Consider the following 25,628-nt stretch of genomic DNA (forward strand, 5'->3'; position numbering starts at 1 on the left):
AAAGCGGCGCTGCGAGAGGCTGCGAACCAAAAAGTACCAGAACCGCTCACGGCTCACCAACTAATTAAGTGTCTTGCCCAAGGACACAACAGCAGCATTCTCTGGTGGGAGTTGGGATCAAACCTACAACCTTCCGATTTATGGAAAACCTGCCCTACCGCCTGAGCTACAGCAGCCCACCACTTTTCACCAGGACCAAAGTTAAGTAGGTGCTGATCAGCTTTTGTTGAAATTAATTTCACTCTTTGTGTTATAATAATAATAATAATAATAATAATAATAATAATAATAATAACACCAACCACCAACAGTGACTGAAAACAACAACATCACAGTGTTGTGGGACATGCCAATCAACACAGACAGAGAAATCATGGCCAACAGACCAGACATAATCATCAGAAACAAAGAAGTGAAGACCTGCCTCATGATTGTTATGACCATCCCATCTGAAAAAAATGTCACCACCAAGGAGCTTGAAAAGCTATCAAAGTACAAAGACCTGGAAATAGAAGTCACAAGAATGTGGGGGATGAAGACAACAACAATACCCGTCGTAGTGGGTGCACTTGGCCTCATTAAGAAGGGACAGGAAAAGAGAACGAAACAGATTCCTGGAAACCCAACAGTCCAAGAAATCCAGAAGATTGTTCTTCTCGGAAGTGCCCACATCATCAGAAGGACGCTTTCCATAAACTAACCCTGAAACTGCCTTAGAAGCATGGATTGATTCTGGCACTTCAGTGAAAGCATACAAATATACAAAAAAAAAATAAAAATAAATAAAAAATAAAAATAATAATAATAATAACAATAATTATTATTATTATTATAGCTTAAATGACCTTTCATTGTTGTTGTCGCTACAGTTTCCTATACAGCACTGTGGTGTCATTTTTATTGTTTTAAATTGCTCTTACATAAAATCAACATTGGCAACAAAAATTCTGCATCAGAGCAACAATAATGATACATAAAGACTGCATACATGGCAGAAGTCCTGTCATAGGATGAGAAAAAAAAAGATGTTTCTGTTTCTCTTCAACACCTTCCTCCATTTTTATCTCAAGATATGATCACTCTTGCATCTTCAATCTCTTCTTTGTTTCTGCATTTTTGCAACTTTTCATCCAAATTTTCTGTAGCTAAAGACCATCTGGATGTCTTCCAGTCAGTCCGCTGTGGTTCTACTCGTCAGTTCGGAGCCAGCTGACTGGTATCCACTGGGGCTCGTTCTGCGCTTGCTGGATGATAGAGCAGAGCTGCATGCAGGCGTCCTGTAAGTCATCATTCACCACGGTGCTGTCAAAATACTGTTTGTATTTAGCCTCGATCATCTGGGAAGTCTCCTCCAGCTCCAACAAGTCTTCCACCTGCAGGAAGAGAAGAGTTAGTCACTGGTTAATTCTTTCTTCTTCTTTACAGTCCTTGTTCTGACCAAAAGGTTAAACAAACAGAATTAGCGCTCTGACTGTGAAAGCTCTGTTGATGGCGTAGTTGGTGATGATTCTGGCGTTTCTCCGTGTTTGTCTCAGCCTCTCCTGGTTTGGTGCTTTGATGAAAATCACGTATGGCTTCAGGTTTCTGCACCGTAACAAGTGAACACTCTAGAGAGAAAGCATAAAACTGATTATTATTAGAAAAAACTCAAGTGAATTAGAAACAAAACAAAATAAGTTGTTTTATGGAAATCCCAAACCACCACAAATAGGTGGAAAACCCTTTGATAGGGTTTCACTCGTTTACATTTCTAGAGATAAACACAGATGTTTGCTGATTAAACTCACTGGTGGTTCAACATCGATGATGCACATCTGTCCCTTTTTTAGCACCTCGTCAACGGCGTCGATGCTCATCCCATACATGTGGCCCTTACCCTCCCCGTACTCCACAAACCTAAAGAAACACATGCTTTACTCAATCTTACCAAGAAGGACAACACAGGTTAAAGACCGCCGATCAGAGAGCAAACATGAATGCAAAAGGTCAAAAATAGACGCATACTTGTTGTTACACAGCATATACTCAAACAGCTCTTTGGTGACAAAGTGGTACTCCCTTCCTGCCAGCTCTCCCTCTTTCATTGGACGGGTTGTATCTGCAGGAACGTCGTAAGATTAATGTAGAACTGTTCTACAGATCACAGGCTATAGAGCAGATAAGAAACTCGTGCTTTTGTGTAAAAGTACATCCTTTGTCATGAAACATGACTAAATATGTTAAATATATAATGATGTACATACAAGGTACGGGTCCCTGGAAGGTCGAAGGGTTCAGTTTGATGAGTCTCTTCCTCAGCTCATTAACTCCAACACCAGAAGCACCTGGTTAAGAGACGAGATGACGAAGAGGAGGAGTTTCTGTCTGGTTACGTTGGAGTTATGTTTACCATTTGGTTGTTTCCATTTTTCTCTGACTGATCCGAAAGGCTCCAGCAAGGGTTCACTCACAAGACTCTTTCATTTTATTTTTTAATACATAAGCTCTATGTGAGCCCACTGCAGTGTATGGCAGCCCATCTGTACTTCATGTCCTTGCTGTCCCGGATCATTTGGCTCATGACTACTCTACTCTAGTTTTGCAGTATTTGATTACAAGCATCGACTGGCGGATCGACAGGCGGATTGGTTCGGTGTCTGCAGTGATGCGGACGCTGAGCCGATCTGTCGTGGTGAAGAGGGAGCTGAGCCAGAAAGCCAGGCTCTCGATTTACCGGTCGATCTACGTCCCAATCCTCACCTATGGTCATGAGCTTTGGGTAATGACCGAAAGAACGAGATCGCGGATACAAGCGGCCGAAATGAGTTTCCTCCGTAGGGTGGCCGGGCTCAGCCTTAGAGATAGGGTGAGGAGCCCGGACATTTGGGAGGGACTCTGAGTAGAACCGCTGCTCCGAGGAACGCCTTGGGGTCCGGGAACGCCTTGGGGTCCTGCCGGAGGAGCTGGTGGAGGTGGCCGGGGAGAGGACTGTCTGGAGCTCCCTAGTTGGGATGCTGCCCCCGCGACCCGGACCCGGATAAGCGGTAGAGGACGAGACAAGACTACAAGTACACTGGTGACACTTTTTACCTCAGTTGTACTAGTCAGCCTATATGCTACACTACCGACTCAACTAGTAACCATAACAATCCTTTACATATCAGTCGTCAACTAGCAGTTATCAAAGTCTGCAAAAGTTTAATGAAACAAGAAATTTGAAAGTTAACGTGTCAACTACTAAAGCTCAGAATTCTCATCTGGAAACTAGTTGATGCTTTTTAGACCTCATTAGTTAACTAGTGCAGCTAAAAATCCTTTGTAATTGACTAGTTCACCAGTTAGCCTCTGAGCATCCAGGTGCCTGAAAAAGTTTAGACGTCTGGGCTACTAGTGTGGTTGGCTGACTAGTCCAACTTTGTCTTTAGCTTGTTGGACAAACGTACTACAGGTAGGCAAAAACGTCAACTGTCTTTCGGTTAGTGCAGCAATGCGACCAGCTAGTACTATGTAGTCTGGAGTTAGGGAATCATAATGAAGCCAGAGATAAAATGCATGAAATCACATTAACATGGTTTTCATTCTAATTCTTCTCACCAATGAGAACGATGAGGCGATAGCTCTCCTGTGGGAGGCGCTGGTACAGCGCCACCTCCTCATAGGGCGAGGACAGAACGTTGCTGCTGGGAGAGCAGGAGGTGCAGGACTGCCTCCTCTTCTTGTACCATGTCCTCCTCCAGAGACGGAAGCTTCGACGAAAACCAGCTAACGAGGGCGAAGAACATTTTTGCTTATATGGTCCAACTAAAAATAAATCATCCAGGCTCAGATGCAGAAAAACCTGCTCTGCTAATAGAACCATAGCGCAGCTGATCCACTTTACTGTCAATGAATATGTTGCGGTATGGGGGCCAAAATTCAGACTACTGCCCAGCAGCAGGAGGCTATATAAATTCCGAAGCAAACTACTGATCTGATTAACGATAAGCTGGCGCCGGTAACTGAGAGGCTGGCACTGCTTACTGAGAAAACAGCACCTTTTCCGGCATTATTACTAGATACGCTAGGGACTAGCAGCCCTCGGCTGGTCATTGACTGGTTCATACACTCCCTCTGCTGTCTGTTAGCATGGATAGGCTTGCGTTAGGCCTGGACAGGCTGGTGTTAGCATTGGAGAGGCTAGCCATTAGCGTGCCTAGGCATGCCACTAGCTGGATTTCCTACCCCCTTGAAGTATGGCGCGGTATGGGGGCCAAAATTAAGACTACTGCGCAGCAGCAGGAGGCTGTATATATTCTGAAGCAAACTACTGATCTGATTAACGATAAGCTGGCGCCGGAAACTGAGAGGCTGGCGCTGCTTACTGAGGAATAGCACCTTTACCTGTGTTATTACTAGATACGCTAGGGACTAGCAGCCCTCGGCTGGTCATTGACTGGTTCATACACTCCCTCTGCTGTCTATTAGGCTAGCGTTAGCCTGGACGGACTGGTGTTAGCATTGGAGAGGCTAGCCATTAGCGTGCCTAGGCTGGCCACTAGCTGGATTTCCTACCTCCTCGAAGGACCATTAGCATGGATAGGCTGGCGTTAGCATCGGAGAAGCTGGCCATTAGCGTGCCTAGGCATGCCACTAGCTGGATTTCCTACCCCCTTGACGGACCTTAAGCATGGATAGGCTGGCATTAGCATCGGAGAGGCTAGCCATTAGCATGTCTCGGAGAGTCACTAGTCAGCTAGTGGCCAGCCTAGGCACGCTAATGGCTAGCCTCTCCAATGCTAACACCAGCCTGTCCAGGCTAACGCTAGCCTATCCATGCTAATAGACAGCAGAGGGAGTGTATGAACCAGTCAATGACCAGCCGAGGGCTGCTAGTCCCTAGCGTATCTAGTAATAACACCGGTAAAGGTGCTATTCCTCAGTAAGCAGCGCCAGCCTCTCAGTTACCGGCGCCAGCTTATCAGATCAGTACTTTGCTTTGGAATTTATATAGCCTCCTGCTGCTTGGCAGTAGTCTTAATTTTGGCCCCCATACCGTGCCATATAAAAGATGGCCGCCACAGGTCATCGACCAATGGTTTCAACTTAGTCATTCGCTTACTGCAGTGATTCTCAACTGATGATCCGCTGCACCACCTCGCCTCCACTAATTAAGAAAGACTGCCTTATGGATAAACTCCTCGGCTTCACACGTGGAACAAGAATGTGCTTCACATGTAGTTTACATGTAATCCAATAGGGCTTCATATCAGAACGTCCACACTTTCTTACCATGAAATATGGGGTATGTGTGTAATCACCAGAGGTCACAACTTGTTTTTAACATGTTCTCGCATGTTCAACTAAACCAAAGAAAAAAGTGTTTTCTACATGTGGTCACCTGATTTTTCCCATGTGTTTTTCTGTAAGGGGTTCTAATGTAACATTGCAGATGTTTACAAGTGCTCTTTTAAGCCTTTAATAGTTTTACAAACTTTCTGTGAACATTTCTAAACAGTTGAGACTAGAAATATTTAAAACAGATATGCTTCAGGCAGAATATTGTTATTAAACAAACGGGGTCAGAAATGCTGTTATTCTAGTGTATGTGTGCACAAACTAGATCTTACCTAAATAGACTCCAGCAGTAAAATCATAGTCATCCTCATCTGAAGGAATAGAAAAAAACATCCAATGTTTCTACTTTTCTCCAAGAATGAAACTCAAAGAAAAAGTAGATGAAACTAGAAATAAAATAAAATAAAATGGAAGATTAAAACAATAAATTAAAATAAAACAACTAAATGTCACTTTACATCAAGTCTACCCCCAAAAACAATAAATTAACAATTCTCCACTTGTCTGTGGTAAAGATGTGTATAATATAAAGTTGTACTTTTACTTAAAGTGACATTATGGAAGTTTGACAGCCAAAACATGTATAGAAATAATAAATGTCTTCTTCATACATTCTCCTGCAATGCTGTGGTCCTGTAGAATGAGCCCTGGCATTTTTACTGTGATTGCCTGTTTTTCTGTAAAATCACAGAAAAAGAGAGCTGCTCGGGTCGAGCAGGCTGCTTCATGCGCGTTCACGCTCAGCCATAGCCCGTAGCATTTGCTATCAGTAGCTTTAGCAGCAGAGAGGCAGTGCCACTTTGTCGCTGTTCCTAACGCCTAGTGACAAAGCTAGCTACATTTCTGAGGACCCTTAGCTACTTTCTGTAGAACTTTCTTCTAGATATTTCCTGCAAATTAGCAACAAAATAGCCATTTTCGCTGCAAACCGTTCTTTGGTTTGACGTTGTTTCAGGTGTCATCAAGGATATAAAAGTTACAGATACAAATAACATAACTGGTGCTGTAGCTCACTTAGTAAGATGTCTGACTCTCATGCAGAAGACCTGGGTTTGATTCTGGATGTGAACATAGTTTATTTAGAGTTTGTTTTTTTACATTAATGGTATATTTTTTACAGTAAGATGCCCAAATTTTTATTTGAGACTCGCCGAACGGCATTGAATTCACAGATAAAAAAGATGTGGGTTCAACTTTCATTTTGGAACAATTTTTCAAGCAAGGGAAGGGAATGATCTGAGCATGCAGGAGGACTGACCCATCATAAACCTTTGTCGGCTGTGCTGAAGAGAAAGGTACAGAACCAAATTATTTAATTAATTAGCTGCGCGTTCTCCTGTCCTCTGGGCCACACACACACACACACACACACACACACACACACACACACACACACACACACACACACACACACACACACACACACACACACACACACACACACACACACACACACACACACACACACACACACACACACACACACACACACACACACACACACACAAGGGACTGTCTCAGCTGTTATTTTCGTGAAGGAGTGTGCACGTACAGCATGCGCGCCTCGTGCACGAGCCTACTATTGAAGCTGCTGTTATGCTTTTGGCCTGAGGGGGCAATCGCGAGCATAAAAATTCAAAAGTCCGAAAAGTCCCTTTAAAATAACAAAACCCCAGAAAACTCCACCAACCAGATCAACCACGATCAATAATCCAAAACTAGATTGTGTCCAAACCGACTTACCTACCAAAGTTTATTTCTTGATTATTGTCCAAATCTGGAGAAAAGAGAAACAGTCAGGTGTTTTTCTAAGAAAAGATGGTTACAAATCTTTTTTAACAGTTTCACCTGTTATGATGCGTTTGTCATCAGCGTGTGTGGGATCTTCCTCTAAAAGACACAAAGAGGAAACATGAAACATGGTTTGGTATGATGAAGGACTCAGAACACAACTAGAAACAAGAGAAGAACAATCCAATTGAAAAGGAGAAGGAGTGACTCAGAAGGAACAAAGTGAGTGTATCAATGTTGCACCAGGTGTCACACCCACCGTGATCAGCTGGGATGACTTGGGAGAGCAGAAAGAAAGGAAACATCTGTTAAAATGTGTTAAACCAGATGCGTACCACTGAACATTCTCACGTTTACCCTCTTCATTAAAAGTTCATCTGTTGAATTCTGCTCTGTCTTCTGAAACCCAGCCATGGCCACCTTAACCAGCTGACAGGCCCCGGGGGAGAGAGGCTCAGTAGACCCATGTGTGCATTGGTGGAAGAGGTGCTCTAGATAACTGCTTTTGTCAGGTGACTGGATTGTATTTGTGCCAGTGGTTGTCCTTTCCCTTTATGTTTCCGTCCCTGAATCCCTTACTCATGTTTCTGTCCCTGAATCCCTTACTCATGCATTCATCACATCACAAATCCACTAATAGTATCACATCCAAAACCCTCAAACTTCAACACATCCAGAATTCTGCTTCAACACCTCCACTGGCTTCCTCTCACTCAGAGCATCACAAGTCCTCTATAACCTGACCCCTCCTACCTCCCTGACCTGCTCCACCACTGTGCCCCATTTTTATTGTTGCATAATCTGCTTGGTCATCTGGATTTTTACAGCAACTCTGAGTGTTAAGAAAAGCACTTGATGAATAAAATGTGTTATTATTCTATATTATGACCCTAATACCTGTCCTACTGTGGTGTCCCACCTGAAGGCCGAACTGCTGCTGCAGCTCTTATGTAACCCCCCTCCCCCCCCCCCCCCCCCCCCACACACACACACACATGCACACACACAATAAGGTGGCAATGCCTCAGGGTAAAATAAACAACAAATAATAAAATAAAATATTTTGCATAAGGTTTTAGTGACTAGAAACATGCAAACATACACACACACACGTGCACGCACACACACACATGCACACACACGCATGCACACACGCATGCACACACACACGTGCATGCATGCGCACACAAACACATGCACACACATATGCACGCACACACATGCACGCACGCATGCACACACATACGTGCACGCATGCACACACATACGCACGCACGCACATGCACGCACACACACTTACTGTGCTTATTTTGTTGCAAATTTGAAATAATCTTCTTGTGCTCACAAACGCAACAGAACATCAGCAGGCAAAGAAAAACAACTGATCTCCAGCTGCTGGTTTTAGAGCAATAATAAAGTAAAAGAGCAAAATATAAAATCTGCCAGAACATTAAGTTGCTGTAGGTCCATAAGTGCATTTGTAAAGTCACATCAGCACAGACCTAAAAGGCTTTTCTCCACTATAATGTTGGCTAAACTGGAACCTGTTTCATTGGTGATGACGTTTAACAATTAAACCGACTGGATCAACAGACTTGAAATTAAATGTCGTGAAATTCTTGATATTTTATTGACTTTGTTTTTTTTTACCTAACAAAAACGGTTATCCAGAGCATCTCCTCCACCAACCTATTTGTGTCAACTTTCCTTACATTTAGAGGAACACGCCCTGAAATCATCTAAATTGTTTGATTGGTCAGCTCATGGTCCAGAGGTCACGTGGGTGAGTAGGTCACTTGTAATTTGAATCAATCAGCAGCTTTAGATGAGCATCTAAGATGACTGACTGAAAGTCTGACAAATAATAAAACGGTGTTTCTTTTTGTTTAACCTGCAATGATAGGCCTTTAAACCTCATAGGCCCCTGTCTAAGGCCCTGGTTGGCCCGTGCATTAAGGCGGCTCCGCCCCCAGTGAGTCACGGCCAATGGCTGCTCATACTGGTCCAGGTTCTGTTGGAGGTTCCTTCCTGTTTATGGAGAGTTTTCCTCTCCACTGTTGCTACATGCTTACTTAGTATGAGGATCGGGACTCTGCTGAGTTTTCTTTCTTGGAAAACATTTGACTAATTGGAATAACAAAATTAACTCAATGCACTGTATAAACGATACAACTGGGATGATTGTAAAGTATGCTGAGACGACTTGTGTTGTAGAATTTAACATAATTTAGTTACTTTTTTAATTGAAATGGATTGTAGGGAGTAGAAAAGTCTAGCAGCGCTTTGACGGCCATACACGTGAAACATGAATGTTGGAACACAAAAAGAATGAATTAAGTTTTAAATCTCAGGTAGAATGCTCTAAACTCTTTCATGCCATAGTGGTGGCTAAGTTAAAGGCATCACATGGACAACCAAACAAATAAACTATGACAAAATAAATGGATTAGTTGCATTTCTTGCAGAAAATCTGTTTCTGTACTAATTGGAGCTGAAGGAATCGTCAGGTATGACCTTTCTGTAAACAGCTTTAAGTTCCACACGGAGGGTTTCATGTTTTTTGGCCCCTAAATCACCAAATCTGCCTTTTTGAAGATTGAAAACAGGAAAAACATAATTAAAATAAATCTATTTAAAATAATTAAGACTTATCTCAAATAGGAGAATTTGCTTCAACATTCCTATAGACCTCTTCACACGTGACATCACGCGCCTAAGCCACCGCTGTAGATGTTCCCATTCTGAATTAGTCGTCTCACAGCTTGGTGGCTAATTCAAACACATCTGGAATCTTTGTATGTTTATTTTTTTGATCATCTGCACAAAAATGGTAGATTAACTAAAATAGAAATGTCTAAATTCCTAGGTTTTATTATTCACCATAAGTAATGTAAATACTGGTCTGTAGGGTCTTTTTGTCCCCCCCCAGCATTGTGTGTGTGCGCGCTATTACCTGGATGTAAACAATAACACTCAAGGGGTCTATATTTTCTTTAGGCTGAGCAAAGTGGTGCATATCCTCATAAAGATGCTAGATGCACATATTCCAGCAAACTGTAATTGCATTTGTGTTCGTAATAGTTATAATTACAAATTTGCATAAGGTATTAACCAGAAAGCAGTTTTGAGATAAGTGTCCTCACAGGGTCTGATGCAGGTATGAACCTGTAGGGGCTGACAGAACCACTGCTCCCGCTGTTTACTGCAGATAAAAACAAAAAAAATTACAAAATAAATAGTAAACCTGCCTTTCACTTGTTTAGATTTGAATAGTTCATTTACAACATATTTATACAGGCACATCATTAGTAGAAATACTGAAAAATTCCCAGAATCAAGGTTTTAGACAGATGGACGAACGGATTACTAAAGTCTGTGTACTTCAGGTTTTTCTTTTCATTTACTGTTGAAGCATTTTACCATGATCTACTCCTACCCAACACTGCCCTCTGGTGGCTCTCCCTGAGACATGCAGGTTTCAGGATGTGTGTGTGTGTGTGTGTGTGTGTGTGTGTGTGTGTGTGTGTGTGTGTGTGTGTGTGTGTGTGTGTGTGTGTGTGTGTGTGTGTGTGTGTGTGTGTGTGTGTGTGTGTGTGTGTGTGTGTGTGTGTGTGTGTGGGTTAAGACTAGGTCACCTCTTCAGCATGCTGGCAGAGGGAATCAAACCAGCAAAGGTTGCACCACAGGGTAGCTTCCTGGCCTGCCACCACTGTCCGTCGGACTGGTCCACCACCTCCAATAGGTCTCCTCTGCTAAAAGACATTCCTGCAACTGGACAGGGGATGGAGGAGTCCTGCTGGGGGCGATAGTCCACCATGGCCCTCATGTACACCTGAAGGAGAGGGGGGTGTGGGCGTTATTTTATTTGCAGATAAAAAGATTAAATGTGAAAAACACAAAACCAACATGTTCACAAACATTCTGACACATAAACACAGACCAGGACATAACGCCCTGGTTCTGTCTAAACATTTTATAAATTTATTAGATTTTTACTGAAACAGTCTCCAGATTTTCCTTTCTAATAAAATTTAGCTCTGATTCATGCTATAAAACCATCTAAGGTGTAGAAAGCTGTTCAGTACAGCTGTGGCCCAATGCTGTAAAAATAACACAAATGTTAAATGGACGTTTGCTGCTGCAATTGTTATGATTGCAGTTTGTATGAAGTCCAAGATGTTCTGAACAGAAGGCAGACAAATAAAAATGGTTAAACCCCCCAAAACCGTTTAAAGGAGGCTTATTATAACCTTGTTTCTAAGTTGTAAAAGTTCTACGTTTTATAAAAAATGTTTATAAAGCATAAAATCCCTCTCACATCAAATGATTTCAGCAGCTTTATTGTTAATATTTTCTGTACCTTCCAGAATAAGCTGTTTCAGGGCTCTGTTGCTTTAATACAAGTAAGCTACTGCTGACCACACCCACCTACCCCCTGATTAGCTGCTATGGAGAAAGGAATTCAAATATCTGGAAGGGGATTGGAGTAGAGCCGCTGCTCTCCCAGCATTAACCACACATCAGTGATGGCTCACAGTTTACCTGATATGCATAATGCTATGCTAACATGCCAACGCATTTATAACTTTAGAACCTTTATCGCACCAGGCTGGCTCTTGTTTTGGGTTTGGCTATTGGATCTTCACCTTCTGTCATCATGATTTTACACAAAGTCAACCTCAGTGAATAAAAATAATTACATCTGTATTTATCCTGATTTTTCAGCAGACTCCCTCAACTTTTAATATTGGTTCAATGAACTCATCCACTGCTAAGGTCATCAATTGCGTTTTCTAAAGGGGCGGGCTTGGGAACAAGCTCATCTACACCACACCTCTAAATTAGATTTTTACCTGTGTGTGTTACATGTCATGTGATCACGGAGCAGACAATCCATGAATTAGGAGATCGTTTTGGGGCGCCACAATGCAAAAGTTCACAAGTGAGGGTAGGAGGGATCGGGAGATCGACAGGCGGATTGGTTCAGGGTCTGCAGTGATGCGGACGCTGAGCCGATCTGTCGTGGTGAAGAGGGAGCTGAGCCAGAAAGCCAGGCTCTCGATTTACCGGTCGATCTACGTCCCAATCCTCACCTATGGCCATGAGCTTTGGGTAATGACCGAAAGACCGAGATCGCGGATACAAGCGGCCGAAATGAGTTTCCTCCGTAGGGTGGCCGGGCTCAGCCTTAGAGATAGGGTGAGGACATTCGGGAGGGACTCGGAGTAGAACCGTTGCTCCTCCGGATCGAAAGGAGTCAGTTGAGGTGGTTTGGGCATCTGGTCAGGATGCCTCCTGGACGCCTTCCTGGGGAGGTGTTTCGGGCATGTCCTGCCAGCAGGAGGCCCCCGGGTCCACCCAGGACACGTTGGAGAGGTTACATCTCCAATCTGGTCCGGGAACGCCTTGGGGTCCTGCCGGAGGAGCTGGTGGAGGTGGCCGGGGAGAGGACGGTTGGAGCGCCCTAGTTGGGATGCTGCCCCCGCAACCCGGACCCGGATAAGCGGAGGAAGACGAGACGAGACAACGAGACACTATGCAAAAGGTGTGGCAGAAACTGGAAAAGTTTCTGCAGCTCACACTTCAACAACGGATAGCAAAAAGAAACACGCCGATTCTTCCTCATGTAAGAAGGCTTTCTGTTCAGAAAATGGGCGACATCGAATGAGTTAAAGAATCATCTTTTGGCAAATGAGTCCTAGTTTTGTATTCATGTAAACATTGGTTAACAGTTAATTTATTTCTCTTCACTGTCTGAGATGAGGAGAGGGTGTGGGTGTTTCTTACCGGCTTCTGACGGCTGTTGACTTGAGAAGAATTAGGAATGACTTTAAGCAGGACGGTACCTTTAGAACTGGTCTGAAACCAAAAGAAACAGGTCAACACCTCAAAGGAGACTTTTTATTCTTGAACTTCATTAATCTAGATCACATATTGTTGCTGTTAGGCTAAAACAGGCGCGCAGATAGGGTGGGGGACGGGGAGATCTGTCCCCCCAGATTCAGATTGACCCCGATCCGTCCCCCGCACTAATGCCAGAAAGAAAACAAAATTAGAGGTTAAGCGCATGAAGCTACCTTTTCCAATTCCATTGAATGCAGCATGACGTAAACAAACAGACTCCAGAGGCGCCAAAGTAGTTGCTGCTAGGATGCAGGATGAAGCGAAAAAGGCAAGCAACGATTACTGCGTATTTAAAAAAGACCAACAGTGTAAGTAGGCGGGACCGGTCTGTCTGTTTATGCATGTTGGTTATAGATTCAGTACATTGTTGTCAGTGTTGGGACTTACTCGTTAAAAGCGCCAAAACCTCATTGCTGACTTTAACAAGTCTCATCTACAAATATCATCCCTCATGAAGTTACTACATTACATCAGAAGATAGTGGAGATGTGTATCCTTCAGGCTGAGCAAAGTTTGGGAGTTTTTAGAGCTTGAAAAATGCCTCGCGCCGAGAGGCTCCCAGTTGGGGAGAGGAGGAGATGTGCGCATGCCCACTTTTCACTCTCTGTCTAGGGCGTCGGGGGGGGGGTTCCTGCACTGATCAACAGGAGCAGCAATGCGCAATCATGCATCAACACCGCTCGCCCGCTATTTCCCTAATAACACAAGTTGTTCGTTTTTATTTCTACACGTATTTTTTTACTCACAAAGATTGTCAAGAAAGCGTGTTTGTCGTGTTCGTGTCAAATTAACCTGATCACAAAACACAGATTTACTTTCTTTATTTCATTTTCCTCATCCAACCCCCATAAATTGCTGTGTGTCCCCCTGCAGCACTCCCGAAGGACAACAGGCAAGTCAAAAAAGTCTGACGTGTTGTGTAAAAACGGCTATTTTTAGCACATTTTTAGGGCAGACGTGTTGCTACCAGACGTACAGTGAGCAGTCAGATCGCATCCGAGAACTGGGTCGTACAGTGTGAGCACATGACTTGTGAGATCTGCCCTGCGAGGAAGTCGTACAGTTTGAGCTGAAGCTGAGTGCTACGAGTGAAAAAGTTGCACAGTGTCCGCCCAGCTTAAGTCTGCATTTATATAACCACACTCTAATCTCATTGACCTCTTAGAGCCATTTAGCATAATGAGCTAGCTTCTCTCATTCATCACAGCTTTTGTTAGTCTATATGCTCTACTGTAGGCTGTGTTCTGCTAGCCTAGAACCAAAAACCCCAGACTGCTGAAGCAAAAAGATTTTGCTCTCCATGTCGGTCTAGCAATGCTCCACTGGAACCTGGGCAGCCCTGGTTACCCTGGTGGCGTGCCAATCACAGTGCTCTATCAGTTTGGTGAGTGGGATGTTACTGCAACTGAGCAAAACTAAGATGGTGACGGCTCGTTTGAAACAACTTTGTCATTAAGTTGGACTACTTGGACTTGGGGTTTTCTGTGAGTCAAGAGCAGATAGCGGTAGAAAGAAAAGAAAGAAAAAATGGTCTTTTATATAGTGCATCTCAAGATAAAAATCACGAGGCACTTCACAAAAAAAAATTAAGCATAAAGTATAAAAAAAATTTCAAAAAATGATAAAAATAAGATGTTTAAAATGAGAAAATATTAAAATTGTGATTTAAAAAACTCCAGGAAAGGTAGAGAGAAAATGAATAGGAAAGATGCTTAAGTCCTTTATTTGGAAAAAGGATGTCCCAATGACTGACATCCATAGCTGTGTGTATGTCTCGTTGTTTCCTTTACAATGTTCATTATGTCCTCTTTTTAAATGTTGAACGAGGTTCGATAAGCTTTGGACATGAAGGTGTTTCGAGTTACCTTTTTACATGTTTCGACCGTCGTCTGCGGTCTTCTTCAGAAATGCCACAGGTGTTTGTGTTAAGCATCTTTATCAGCTGATCTGGGTTGGTCGCGCCCACCAGAAGAACAGCTGATAAAGATGCGTCACACAAACACCTGTGACATTTCTAAAGAAGACCGCAGATGACGATCGAAACATGTAAAAAGGTAACTCGAAACACCTTCATGTCCGAAGCTAAAAGAACCTCGTTTAATAATAATAATAATAATAAGTCTCGTTGTTTGTTGTCCAATAGCATGTGGAGACTGAAAGACAGCCGTAGATCCCGCCCCACAACCGAGACTGTCAAAGGGTTGTGACCTGTTGGCTTGTCAGGCTAGTGTCTGCATTTGCTTTAATATTTCACACAAAACCTAAAATAGCGTTTCCCCCGTTCGAAAATAAGCGCATTCTTGGCATCAAAATGCTTCTTTAAAATTCATGGACATCATATGTGAAATCCATGGCACAAAACAAGCAAATTTTGAAAATAGCATTTTAGCCCCATTAACTTGCATTCATTCTTTCGTTCTTCCGGGGACCCGTGGTCCGGAAGTAGATGGGTGTGACTTACCCCAAAATTCCACTATCTCCGCTCCGCCCTCGCTTTCCGCTGCCGCTCGCTTCCGAACTCAAATTATACTATACCCGCTCTACAACGGCTCCTCTCCGGTGCGGAGACCTGAGGTGCGCAAACAGGCATGCGCAGGATTTTTGACATCTTGCGATACAGTCCGAGCAATAAATGCGGAAGTTAGATCCAAACACCCGTTGTGTGGGAGAAGCATTGAAATGAACTGTTTAATCTGCCCATCATTTGTGTTGAGAGATCAGCAGTGTTTGGATCAACAAAGGGTGACTACTTTGATAGTGGAAACTGTATTTATGGCATGTTTTTGTGCATTTAAAGTTCAACCGCCATTGATAGTTGTTAAAAGTTGTTAAACCTGTGCATATGAAACAAAAAACGCTTTTTGTTTATCGATTTATTGTGAAATAACGGAAGTTGTGCTTGCTCCCTTTCCTGTTGGGCGGTTGTGATTTCTGTCCATTGACTGCGGAGGTGCTCCGGCATCCGGCAAAAATAGAATCGATCCTATTTTTGCCGGACGGCGGGCGGCGCACTGGTGGAACAGCTCTGACTGACTACAACGGGACCGTTTTTGCTGCAGAGTTCGTGCCGGAGCGGATCGGAGATAGTGGGATTTTGGGGTTAGGCTCCCTAAAGACAATCAGGTCCAAATCCGTTCCACACTAGACGGAAATGAGGAGTCAGACTTCACAAGGGCTTTGATTCAACCACTGAGTATCAATGAATGCCTCACTGAAACCATGTGTCCGTTTCATCCAACTTCATAGTGATGTGCTACTTTGTGTTGGTCTATCACAGAACATCTAAAAAAAAGCACCCAGTGGTTGCAGGTGTCCAAACCTTAGCAAGGCTCTCTACGTATTAATATCGACTCACACGAGAAATCACATCATGGTAGGATTTTTCCATATCTACCAGCTCTAGTTAAACTCATGAAGAACGTGATTACCCACCAGTATCTGGATGACCCTTCCTGGTTCTAGGCCCGCCACCGAGTTTCCATTAACCTCCACTAAGACATCACCGGGAAAAAGAAGACCTGACAAACAAAAACACAGGTTCAGCCACAACATCGTGTATGTTTAGGTCATCCTGCTGGTAATCCCATCCTGACTGATGGACATGCAGACAGTCACAAGGTGGTCTACACGTGTATCTCACCGCTGCGGTCTGCCAGCCCTCCGTGGATCACTCTGGCAACATAAATGTCTCCTGACTCCTCGTTCCTTTTTATAGTTGCCCCCTGAAACAAAAACTCATCTCTTAATGGCCACATTATTTACCAGTCCTTCATGCGCTGCAGGGCTTCAGATTCCTTTACATGCTATTAGACATCTAGTTTGTTTGTTAGGATTAAATCTTAGCAACAAAAGCAGTTCAAATAAACAGATCAGTGCTGATAAAACAGGTGAAATGTGCAGCAGCTTCAAGGACAACTGGGTCAAACGGAAGATGGAGAAACATGAACTCGTGGTACCTTTCCACTACGTCCCATGTGCTCCTCAAAGTGATCCAGAAAAAATGACTGATTCACCGTTGACGTGTTTGCTTCTGAGTGAAAATCCAAATAATAATCTAAATGCTGATGAAAATAAGAGATTTTTGGAAAAAGTTCAAGCGCCACAGTTTTGATGTCATTTCATAAAGTGTCTGTTTAATTTGCCTGATTGTTTTTTCTCTTCTTCTTTGTTTTAATGCAACCTGTCAGATTACAGTCCTGCTGGTCCTCCTGCTGAGCTCTTGAAACGGTTCCATTCTTGAACCTAACATGTTCCATAAAGTGATTTTCACCTGTCCTCTTGCTGAGTTTGGTTCCTCCATTCAGTCTCTTTGAAGTCAGGGACACAGTGAAGTTATTGGTGAAGGAGCTGGCTGAGGAAGAAGAAGAAGAAGAGGAAGCAGAGGACGGTGAGCTGGGGCGAGGGTGCGGTGTGAGAGGCTTGCAGGTCAGTTTTGGAGATAGTGAGGAACCTCTTGGAGGAGGAACAGGACAAAGATGTGATTCCTGTCTACTTGGTGGAGAGGCTTCAAGGTGCCTATTGGACACAAGGATCCCCTGGAGCTTGTCCACCACTTCAGCCAGGAGGTTAAGGGCCTGGGCGTTCTCTTCCACCCTGTCTGTGATCATTTCTGTTGCTGCTACCATCTTCTGGCCCAAATGGCGGACATCTTGAGTACTGTGCTCAATACTGCTGGCCACCGTTTGAACAGTGGTCCTGAGCTCCTCCATGCTACACCTACTGTTTAGCTCCAGAGGAGGAGGAGGTTTGTGGTGTTCCTGTTGCTGCCGCTGGGATTTCTTCTGTAACCAATTAGTCTGGTTGTGGAATTTGTTGTGGTGGGGATCAGTGGAGTAGTTGAGCTGCTGTGGATGGTTCAGATGTTCTTTTAGGGCTTTTCCATTAGCTCCACCTCGACACCAATGCTGTCTGACAGAATTTAGGAGGTCACCGCCTCCTTGCTGGCGAGGAGCTGGCTGAATTTCAGGAATAGCAGGTGCTGTTTGAACTCTGACTGGGGTTCGACCAGCTGTAGGGAGGTCTCTCGCCTCTCTAGTACTCCTTTTGTGCAGGAGAGGGGAACTGGGAAGACTCATACTGTACGCTGGTACTGGGGGAGGAGGGTAAGCATAGTCATCACTAATTCCTTCCCTGGAGGCATCTTCATCCCTGAGGGGTTTGGCTCCCTCTGAAATGATTCATCATGTGAGGACAAAACAAGACAAGTAAGACAGTTTTATGTTCACAACTGTGAGTCCAGACAGTGGGTGATGTCATTCCATGAATGCAGAACATGGTTTTGGTAGTAAATGAAGGATGAAGTGAAGAACAGAAAGGCTTCGGCTGTAGAAACAGGTGGCGGACAAACTCAACAGAAGGAACAGGGACATTTTAGAAAGGGGTGTTAAATGCAGAGATGGTCCGTATGACAGGTGGATGGTGTGGTTCTCTACTCGTCTGCTTCTGGTGACCTCATGACTCGATCAAAGACAATGGGGTGATTAGGACTAAGGACAGTAGAATGTCACAATATGTCCTCTTACCAGAGCAGCTGTGTGGATTAAAGACAGCAGGAGCTGAGCGATTGAGCCCTTGTTTCCAAACTTCTGCATTTTGAGGACACAAATGAAAATTTCCAGTTGACCCATAACGGGGGAGAACGTTGCAGGGCTGATTCTGGTGAAGCAGCGAAGCCCTGGCCTCCAATCTAAGCTCTTCCCCTGACCACGCTCTTCTAGCAGGAATGAGGCGCTCTAAAGTCAGGCGACGAAGGCTGCTCCAGCGTCCAGCACTCATGCCTTCCTCACCTCCTACAGTTCTCCCTTTCACTTCTCTAGTCTTGGAGCACAAATAAAGGAAAGATATTGCCAGCTTAAGTTCCCTAAATGTACCTCCATTATATTTTGTCACTGCTCGACAGAGGAACAAACACTTTCATGCTCAAATATCACCAAATAGACCTATTTCTGAAGGACTTCAGCCAATGAAACAAATAACAAAAGTTTGTAGTATATAAAAGTCCTACAGAAGATGTTTGAAGATTATTGAATCTTATTATCACCAAAGTAAACTGCAGAGTATGAAAACACCTGTTAACGCTTCTATCTCACCAGGGGCTGGTTATTCTTAACAAGACAAACAATCCTCATGGCCTCTTCATCTTCAGGCAGCTCATCAGGTAGCGGTGGGAGGACAGGTAGGTAGTCTGACTGAGCCACACTGTCATGGGACGACAGCAAAGCCTGACAAACACAGGAACCATTCAACAGTCTAAACAGAAAATCATGCAGCGATAAAACGGAGAAGGAATTTTAAGTCGGACCTGGACATGCGGCGAGCTGAGGAGGTTGTAGAGCTCCTTAGCTTCAGCTGAAGGACGATGTGCTCTCTGTATTATAGTCATGATCTGACCAAGCAGGAGAACACAAGAGACTTTACCAAGTGCAGTGATTTTAGAAAACAAGTTGATTCAATAGCAGCACAGGTGCTGGTCATAAAATTAGAATATCATGACAAAGTAGATTTATTTCAGCAATTTCATTCAGAAAGTGAAACTTGTATTTTAGATTCATTCATCACAAATGTTTATCTCTTTTATTTTGATGATTATAACTAATGAAGATTCCAAATTGACCTTCTGTCAGAAATCTTGGCGTGACCTTTTACCCAGCTCTCACCCTGGATTCTCATGTCAGTTCTCTTGTTCGCTCTTCCTTCTTCCATCTCAGGAACATTGCTAAGCTGAGTCCCATTCTGTCTCGGTCTGAACTTGAGACAGTTATCCACACCGTCACCTTCATCTCCTCACGCTTAGACTACTGTAACTCTCTTTTCACGTGTCTGAGCAGAACCTCCCTGAACCGTCTACAGGTGGTTCAGAATGCCTGTGCTCGGCTTCTGACCAAGTCCTCCAAACACACCCACATCACCCCGCTTCTCCTCCAGCTTCACTGGCTGCCAGTCAACTTCAGGGTTCATTTCAAGACCCTGGTTCTGGTCTATAGGGCCTTACATGGACAAGCACCATCTTACATTGGTGATCTTCTTAGTCCCTACACCCCCAGCAGGTCCCTGAGGTCCAGTGACCAAAGCCTACTGGTTGTGCAGCACCAGGCTAAAGACCAAAGGTGACAGATGATTTGCTGCTGTGGCCCCCAGACTCTGGAACTCTCTCCCCCTGAGCCTGAGATCAGTGGACTCAGTGGTCTCCTTTAAAAAGCAGCTGAAGACTCACTTGTTCAAGCTGGCTTTTGTGTGACCTTCTTCACCACTCTCTCTTTATTCTGCTCTCCCCACCTATTCCACCTTCCTCAGGATCCACTGATTTCCCTCTTTCCTCTTCACTCTCTCTCTTTCTTAACATTTTTTTTATCACAATTGTCTATTTTTTGCTAATTTTAAATATACTTTTAAACATTTTCTAAATGTTTTTTATTTTTACATTTTTTGCTTTTGTGAAGCGCCTCATGATTTTTATCTTGAGAGGCTCTATAGAAATGATACTTTCTTCTTCAAATTTAGTTTCTCAGAATAGAATATTGTGAAAAGCTTCAATATTGAATACCCCTGGTCAGGGTTGGGGAGAATCCTTTGTAACTGTATTTAGTTACAGAACACTGAATACCTGCTTTAAAATGTATTTATGTATTATGTTACTTTACTTAATCCTGGTACTGTATTCTAAATACTTCCTCTTATAAACAGCATTTAGGTCTTAAATGTGTTGGTAGAGACTCCCACAGAAAAACAGAGGGCTGTACTGGCTGGGAAAAAAATAAATAGACAATTGAATTATTTTTATCAAAGTGTCAATAAATTATATTTATGCTCCTGTAATAAAGAGAAAAAGCACAGCATTACTTTCTGTAAAATTGTAACCAAAGCAGCCCCGAACATCTGGTACCAGTCTAATCACAGTTTGTTGGGTGGGACGCTGCATCTTCTTCGACTGCCCCATGAGCTAAGACTAACATCTTTAGCGGGTCCAATCACACCACTCTGTTTGGTGGGCCAATCACAGTGCTCTATTGGATTGGTGCATTGTGGGTAACACATTTTTATTAGGTGTGGGTTGTCAAGCTCTTACTGGCAGGGTTGTGTGGATGTTGTTAATTTTTGTTCCGTGTTCTGATGGCGCCATTTTTGTTAACATTGTTTCCCACCATAGGAGGGGGTTCCATGTGGAGGAATGGGACCACTGTGCCGTTCGGCTGTTTTTTAGCATACAACACTGTAATCTCAGGTTTCAGTGTTCTTGCTCTAGCTGAATTTGAACTATTAACATTCTGCTCCATCCATCACATTGGTATGGCAGTCATTACACTATTTATTCACATTAGTGATGGGAACCGGTTGTTACGACTTGGCTCAGTAAAAAGGCTCTCAAACGGCTCCTTACACATTTTATTTTTGTTTTTTAAATACATTTTTAATTTGGCACCAGAAATTATGTAAAATGTGTGTGACATTATGGACCAATCTACAAATTTATCAACTTTTTATAATCTAAAGAGAGACTTGGCAGCTTTGGCTTGATTTTAGATGGTCTCAGTCTAGTTCTGTGGGCTACACAGTGTAACGGCATGAAGGTTCTCTGATGTGTGGCAAAGGTCACATTTGCCCAGCTGGGTCAAACAGTGCTTTTGAATCCACAGATTAACCCAAGGAGCCACGATGTCTGCTCAAGATCATAACACCAGTACCTGCTGTTCCGTCCCAGAAGGACACTGCAAGTCACGATGATAATAATTAGATAATAATTAATAAATTAATTGATTTTATTACTGTTTAATATAATCATCATAACATGATCACTTGGTTCAATATAAAGGTATTTTAATTACATGAAATGGATTATCATGCTTTGGGTACAATAATAATTATTAAAGTGATTATAAAGATGTGTTCAGCAAACAAAGTCAAGTTCACCTTATCCAGCTAACACAGAGTTCAGATAACAATAACTTCATCACGTTTTTGACGCATGATCAAGCTTTCTTCCGGCGAGAGTGGGAGTGGTCTGAGAGCTTTTGGTAAAACTAACCATCACAGATTCAAGTCAGTTCTGGAACCAAACATCCTGAGGACCCAGGGACGGCCACCCTGACCCTCTGCCTGCTGTTCCAGTCACGCCGACCAGAATAGCTAAAGAATAAACGAAACTGTCACCAGCTAACGAAGACTCTACCAGAGTCATTGATTTCTGAAGTTAAGACGAGAACGTCCATCTGCCAAACGCTTGATAAACCGTGTACCCTGCTACCACTCTGGACCAGACGATCAGACACTCGCGTCTTCCCTGCCAGCCCCGAGTGTCATCTTGGATGAACCCATCCTCCCGATCTCCGGATCCACAAGAGGGTCAGCTGTTTGGGTGAGGTAGAACACGAGAATGCATTTGATGCTGTTTCTCTCAAAATAACCCAGTTATCCGCAAAACATCATTTCCACCCAGAACGCTTTCATTCTCTCTGAAAGAAACCTTCTGAGAACTTCATTCACGCATCCAAAACTCACCATTCTCATTTTAGCTCAATTCAGTCACAGGTTTGCTTTTAAACAAGTTTAATATCAAAACTGTTAAAGATTGTCATTAAAATTGCCATCCATGAATTGTCATTTCATAATAGTCGTTTCAAATCTTCCAGTTTAAAATTGTCAGTAATAAATTTCTTCATTTTTAAACTTGCCTCATTATTGAAACGAAACACAGGAAAGGTACAATATTTCTGGTTATTTGAAAGCAAAGATCCTAGCTTCTGATTTAAAATAACTTTTGCTATTAAATTTAATTATCTAAATTAAACATTAATCTTTGGATTACAATTAGATCAAACAGGTTGATGTATGAACTTAGATCAATATATAAGTATCCGGGATATTTATATATATGATACAAGCTTCATAGGTTAATCTGATTGGTCATTTTTCGCAATCTCCACTGCATAGCAACAGAGGTGATTTCAGTGTACAGATTAACTCTACAACAGTCATGGGGAAAACTGCTGACTGGACAGTTGTCCACAAGACGACCTTTGACACCTTGAACAAGGAGGGCAAGACCCAAAAGGTCACTGCTAAAGAGGCTGGCTGTTCAGAGCTCTGTGTCAAAGCACATTAATAGAGAGGAGAAGGGAAGGACAAGATGTGCTAGAAAAAGTGTACAAGCAGTCAAAACTGCACCCTGGAGAGGATTGTGAAACAAAACTCATTCAACAATGTGGGGATATTCACAAAGAGTGGACTGCAACCAGTATGAGGACGGGGGTGGGGGTGTCGTCTTTACAGTAAGCATACAAAAAAATGTATAACACTACAGCCTAGAGGCTCCTTTTGTCATGTTGACAGGTGGAGGAGTAGGACCCGATGTGCAGACACCCAGAACGACACGGAGCAGGAGAGGATGTAAAATGAAACATCTTTCTTAAGATGTAAATCCAACACAAAAACAAAGCACGGTACGAAGCCAGAAAATACCAAAAGGGGCAAAGCCCAAAACCTAGAGACCTAAAGGAGGGTGAACAAAACAACACTGACACGAAACAATGAACCAACACCACATTGAGACGCAGACAGGGTTAAATACACTGGGGCAGGATGAGTGGGAGATGAGCTGCAGGTGCGTGGGGAGAGAAACCTAGTGAAATCAATCAACTAATCAGGGAGAAGAAAGTGAGCTGAGGAGGGGAAAATAACATGACCTAAGAATAAAAACAAAACCTAAAGACAAGAAGAGCAAGATAAATAACTAATGATCTAAGGAGGGAGGAGAACTAAAAAACCGATGGGGAAAGAAACACACTAAAAGAGACTAATTAAAAGAAAAGCTGAACCTATAGAAAAACTACAGAGGGGTGACTAGGGGAGACCAACGGGAGCACAGGACCTGGGGGGGTGGGGGGGATACCTGGGGGGAGAACCTAGAGGGGCTGCAGACAAGGGGACACATGAGGAACACAAGGAGACACATGAGGGAGACGCAGACCATGACACTTTTGTGTAATGCTCGGCAGCCTCGCCTCTGTCAGTATGTCCCAGGGCGGCTGTGGCCACAATGTAGCTCTTCACCACCAGGGAGTGACAAGTGAATGATTCACCGTAGTGTAAAGGCTCTATACCAGTGTAGGTTCTTTATCAGATAAACTGTTCAGTAGTGAGCTGAAGGCTGTAGAAAGTGCTAGACAAATAAAAGTTGGTTGACTGATTCAAATATAACCATGAAGTATGAATATATCTGACTCAAAAGTGACCAGACAGTACAGCATGGACTAAAATACTATTTGCACACACTCACTCACCTCTTCTGACAGTCCTGAAGCATAAGGCAGGAATGGGCTTGGTGCTATTCTCTGAAACTCCATCAGGCACTCATAAATCTGTAGATTCAAGAGCGAATCATCGGTTAAAATATATTTGTTTAGTTTACTTGGAGAGTGAATAAATCAAGTACCCTTAACAAGGAGCGTAGCCATGGTGCACTCAGGAGTTCATGCAGAAGCTGAGCACCACTGATGTTCCTGTTGACAGCTTCACTGATGTCCTCCACTACGCTGGACAACATACCGCTGATTTCTGCACACAAACACACGCGGGTGGGAGAGTTTACACACTATTCATGAGTTTAATATTAACAGTCTTATTTCATGTATTTGCAAATGAATCCTAATCACATTTCCTAATTCATCCCTACTCCCGCATTTATAGTTGATTTTGTGCTCAGCTAAAGGTAATAATGAGATACAGATTCAAAGTCATGATGCTACACTGAAAAATCAACAGATACAGGTGAAATAAGAGGAGGTAGAGCTGAATTTACAAGAAACACTTAAAGACGTGAACACGTAAGGTTTTATAGAAACTGACTCAAAGGTGCGTGTTTGTTTCCTCACCATCTTCCATACTTTGTCTCATGGTGAGCATCCGGAACAACAAAGGGGAAGAAAAGGACTTCTGAAAAAAGAAAATACATGAAAATGGAATGTGTTACATGTTTGTAATGACCCTCACATGACTCTTTACCATCGAATAATAGAAACTCAGCTAAAAAAAAAGTTTGTTGATCAAACTTTTTGATTTCAAGGAGCCTAAAAAAGCTGATTGTTTAAGTATAAGGAAATAAAAAATAACAAGGAGAAGTTTTAGATTTTCTAATACTAGGAAAAGGGTAAAATGGCTGTGGGTCTGCAGCCTTGGTGAGAGGAGTGGAAACAGCCGGCAAACCAATACCACCAGGAGGAGATTCTATAGCCCCCTTCAGACAGGCCATGAAAAACGGAAATGTTCCGGACTCTGTCCTTAAGACCTTTGTGTCTGAATACAAACATCCAGATAACCTTTTCCGTAATTAAACCGGACGAGGCCCCTAGTAACAGGACCGGACTTGTCATGGACAGGGTGGCTGCTTCAGACTGGTGGGGTCAAGTTCCAGACAGGGAGGAGGGGGAGGTGGAGGGGACCGGGGGACGCTGTGCGCACCTAGATAGCTCGCTCCTGTAGCATGCGGTGAACCATGGCAGCTCGCCTCCTACGGTACTGTCTCCTAGACGTGCGATGGAGTGCTTCACACCGCTTCCTTGATTCCTTTATTAACCATTGAGCTTCATCATCCAGGTCTCTTATGCGTCTTCGTGTGCGCAGAATTA

The 25,628-nt window shown here is 43.2% G+C and overlaps 1 protein-coding gene across 1 annotated transcript; it reads right to left on the minus strand.

Annotated features, from left to right (window-relative positions):
- Positions 1–889: 889 nt before the first annotated feature.
- Positions 890–24,548, minus strand: LOC107395274 (MAGUK p55 subfamily member 4). The gene is made up of 19 exons (XM_054737148.2): positions 24,437–24,548; positions 24,285–24,362; positions 19,310–19,393; positions 19,098–19,229; positions 16,649–16,730; positions 16,441–16,526; positions 12,892–12,963; positions 10,740–10,936; positions 10,248–10,306; positions 7,364–7,381; positions 7,162–7,203; positions 7,061–7,090; positions 5,586–5,624; positions 3,574–3,741; positions 2,244–2,324; positions 2,005–2,098; positions 1,788–1,896; positions 1,473–1,607; positions 890–1,373 (listed from the first exon to the last, which is right to left on the minus strand). Exons 1-19 carry the CDS (start codon positions 24,545–24,547, stop codon positions 1,188–1,190), a joined length of 1,803 nt encoding a protein of 600 aa, XP_054593123.1. The 5' UTR covers position 24,548; the 3' UTR covers positions 890–1,187.
- Positions 24,549–25,628: the final 1,080 nt, after the last annotated feature.

This window comes from Nothobranchius furzeri, chromosome 14, assembly GCF_043380555.1.
Source record: "Nothobranchius furzeri strain GRZ-AD chromosome 14, NfurGRZ-RIMD1, whole genome shotgun sequence".
Classification (NCBI taxonomy): Eukaryota; Metazoa; Chordata; class Actinopteri; order Cyprinodontiformes; family Nothobranchiidae; genus Nothobranchius; species Nothobranchius furzeri.

Excerpts from the sequence above, each read along its gene's own strand:
- LOC107395274 (XM_054737148.2), bottom strand. The coding sequence starts at position 24,547 with ATGTTGTCCAGCGTAGTGGAGGACATCAGTGAAGCTGTCAACAGGAAC. Across the intron at positions 19,230-19,309 it reads TCAGCTCGCCGCATGTCCAG|GCTTTGCTGTCGTCCCATGA; the intron begins GTCCGACTTAAA and ends TGTGTTTGTCAG. Across the intron at positions 10,937-12,891 it reads TCAACAGCCGTCAGAAGCCG|GTGTACATGAGGGCCATGGT; the intron begins GTAAGAAACACC and ends CCTCTCCTTCAG.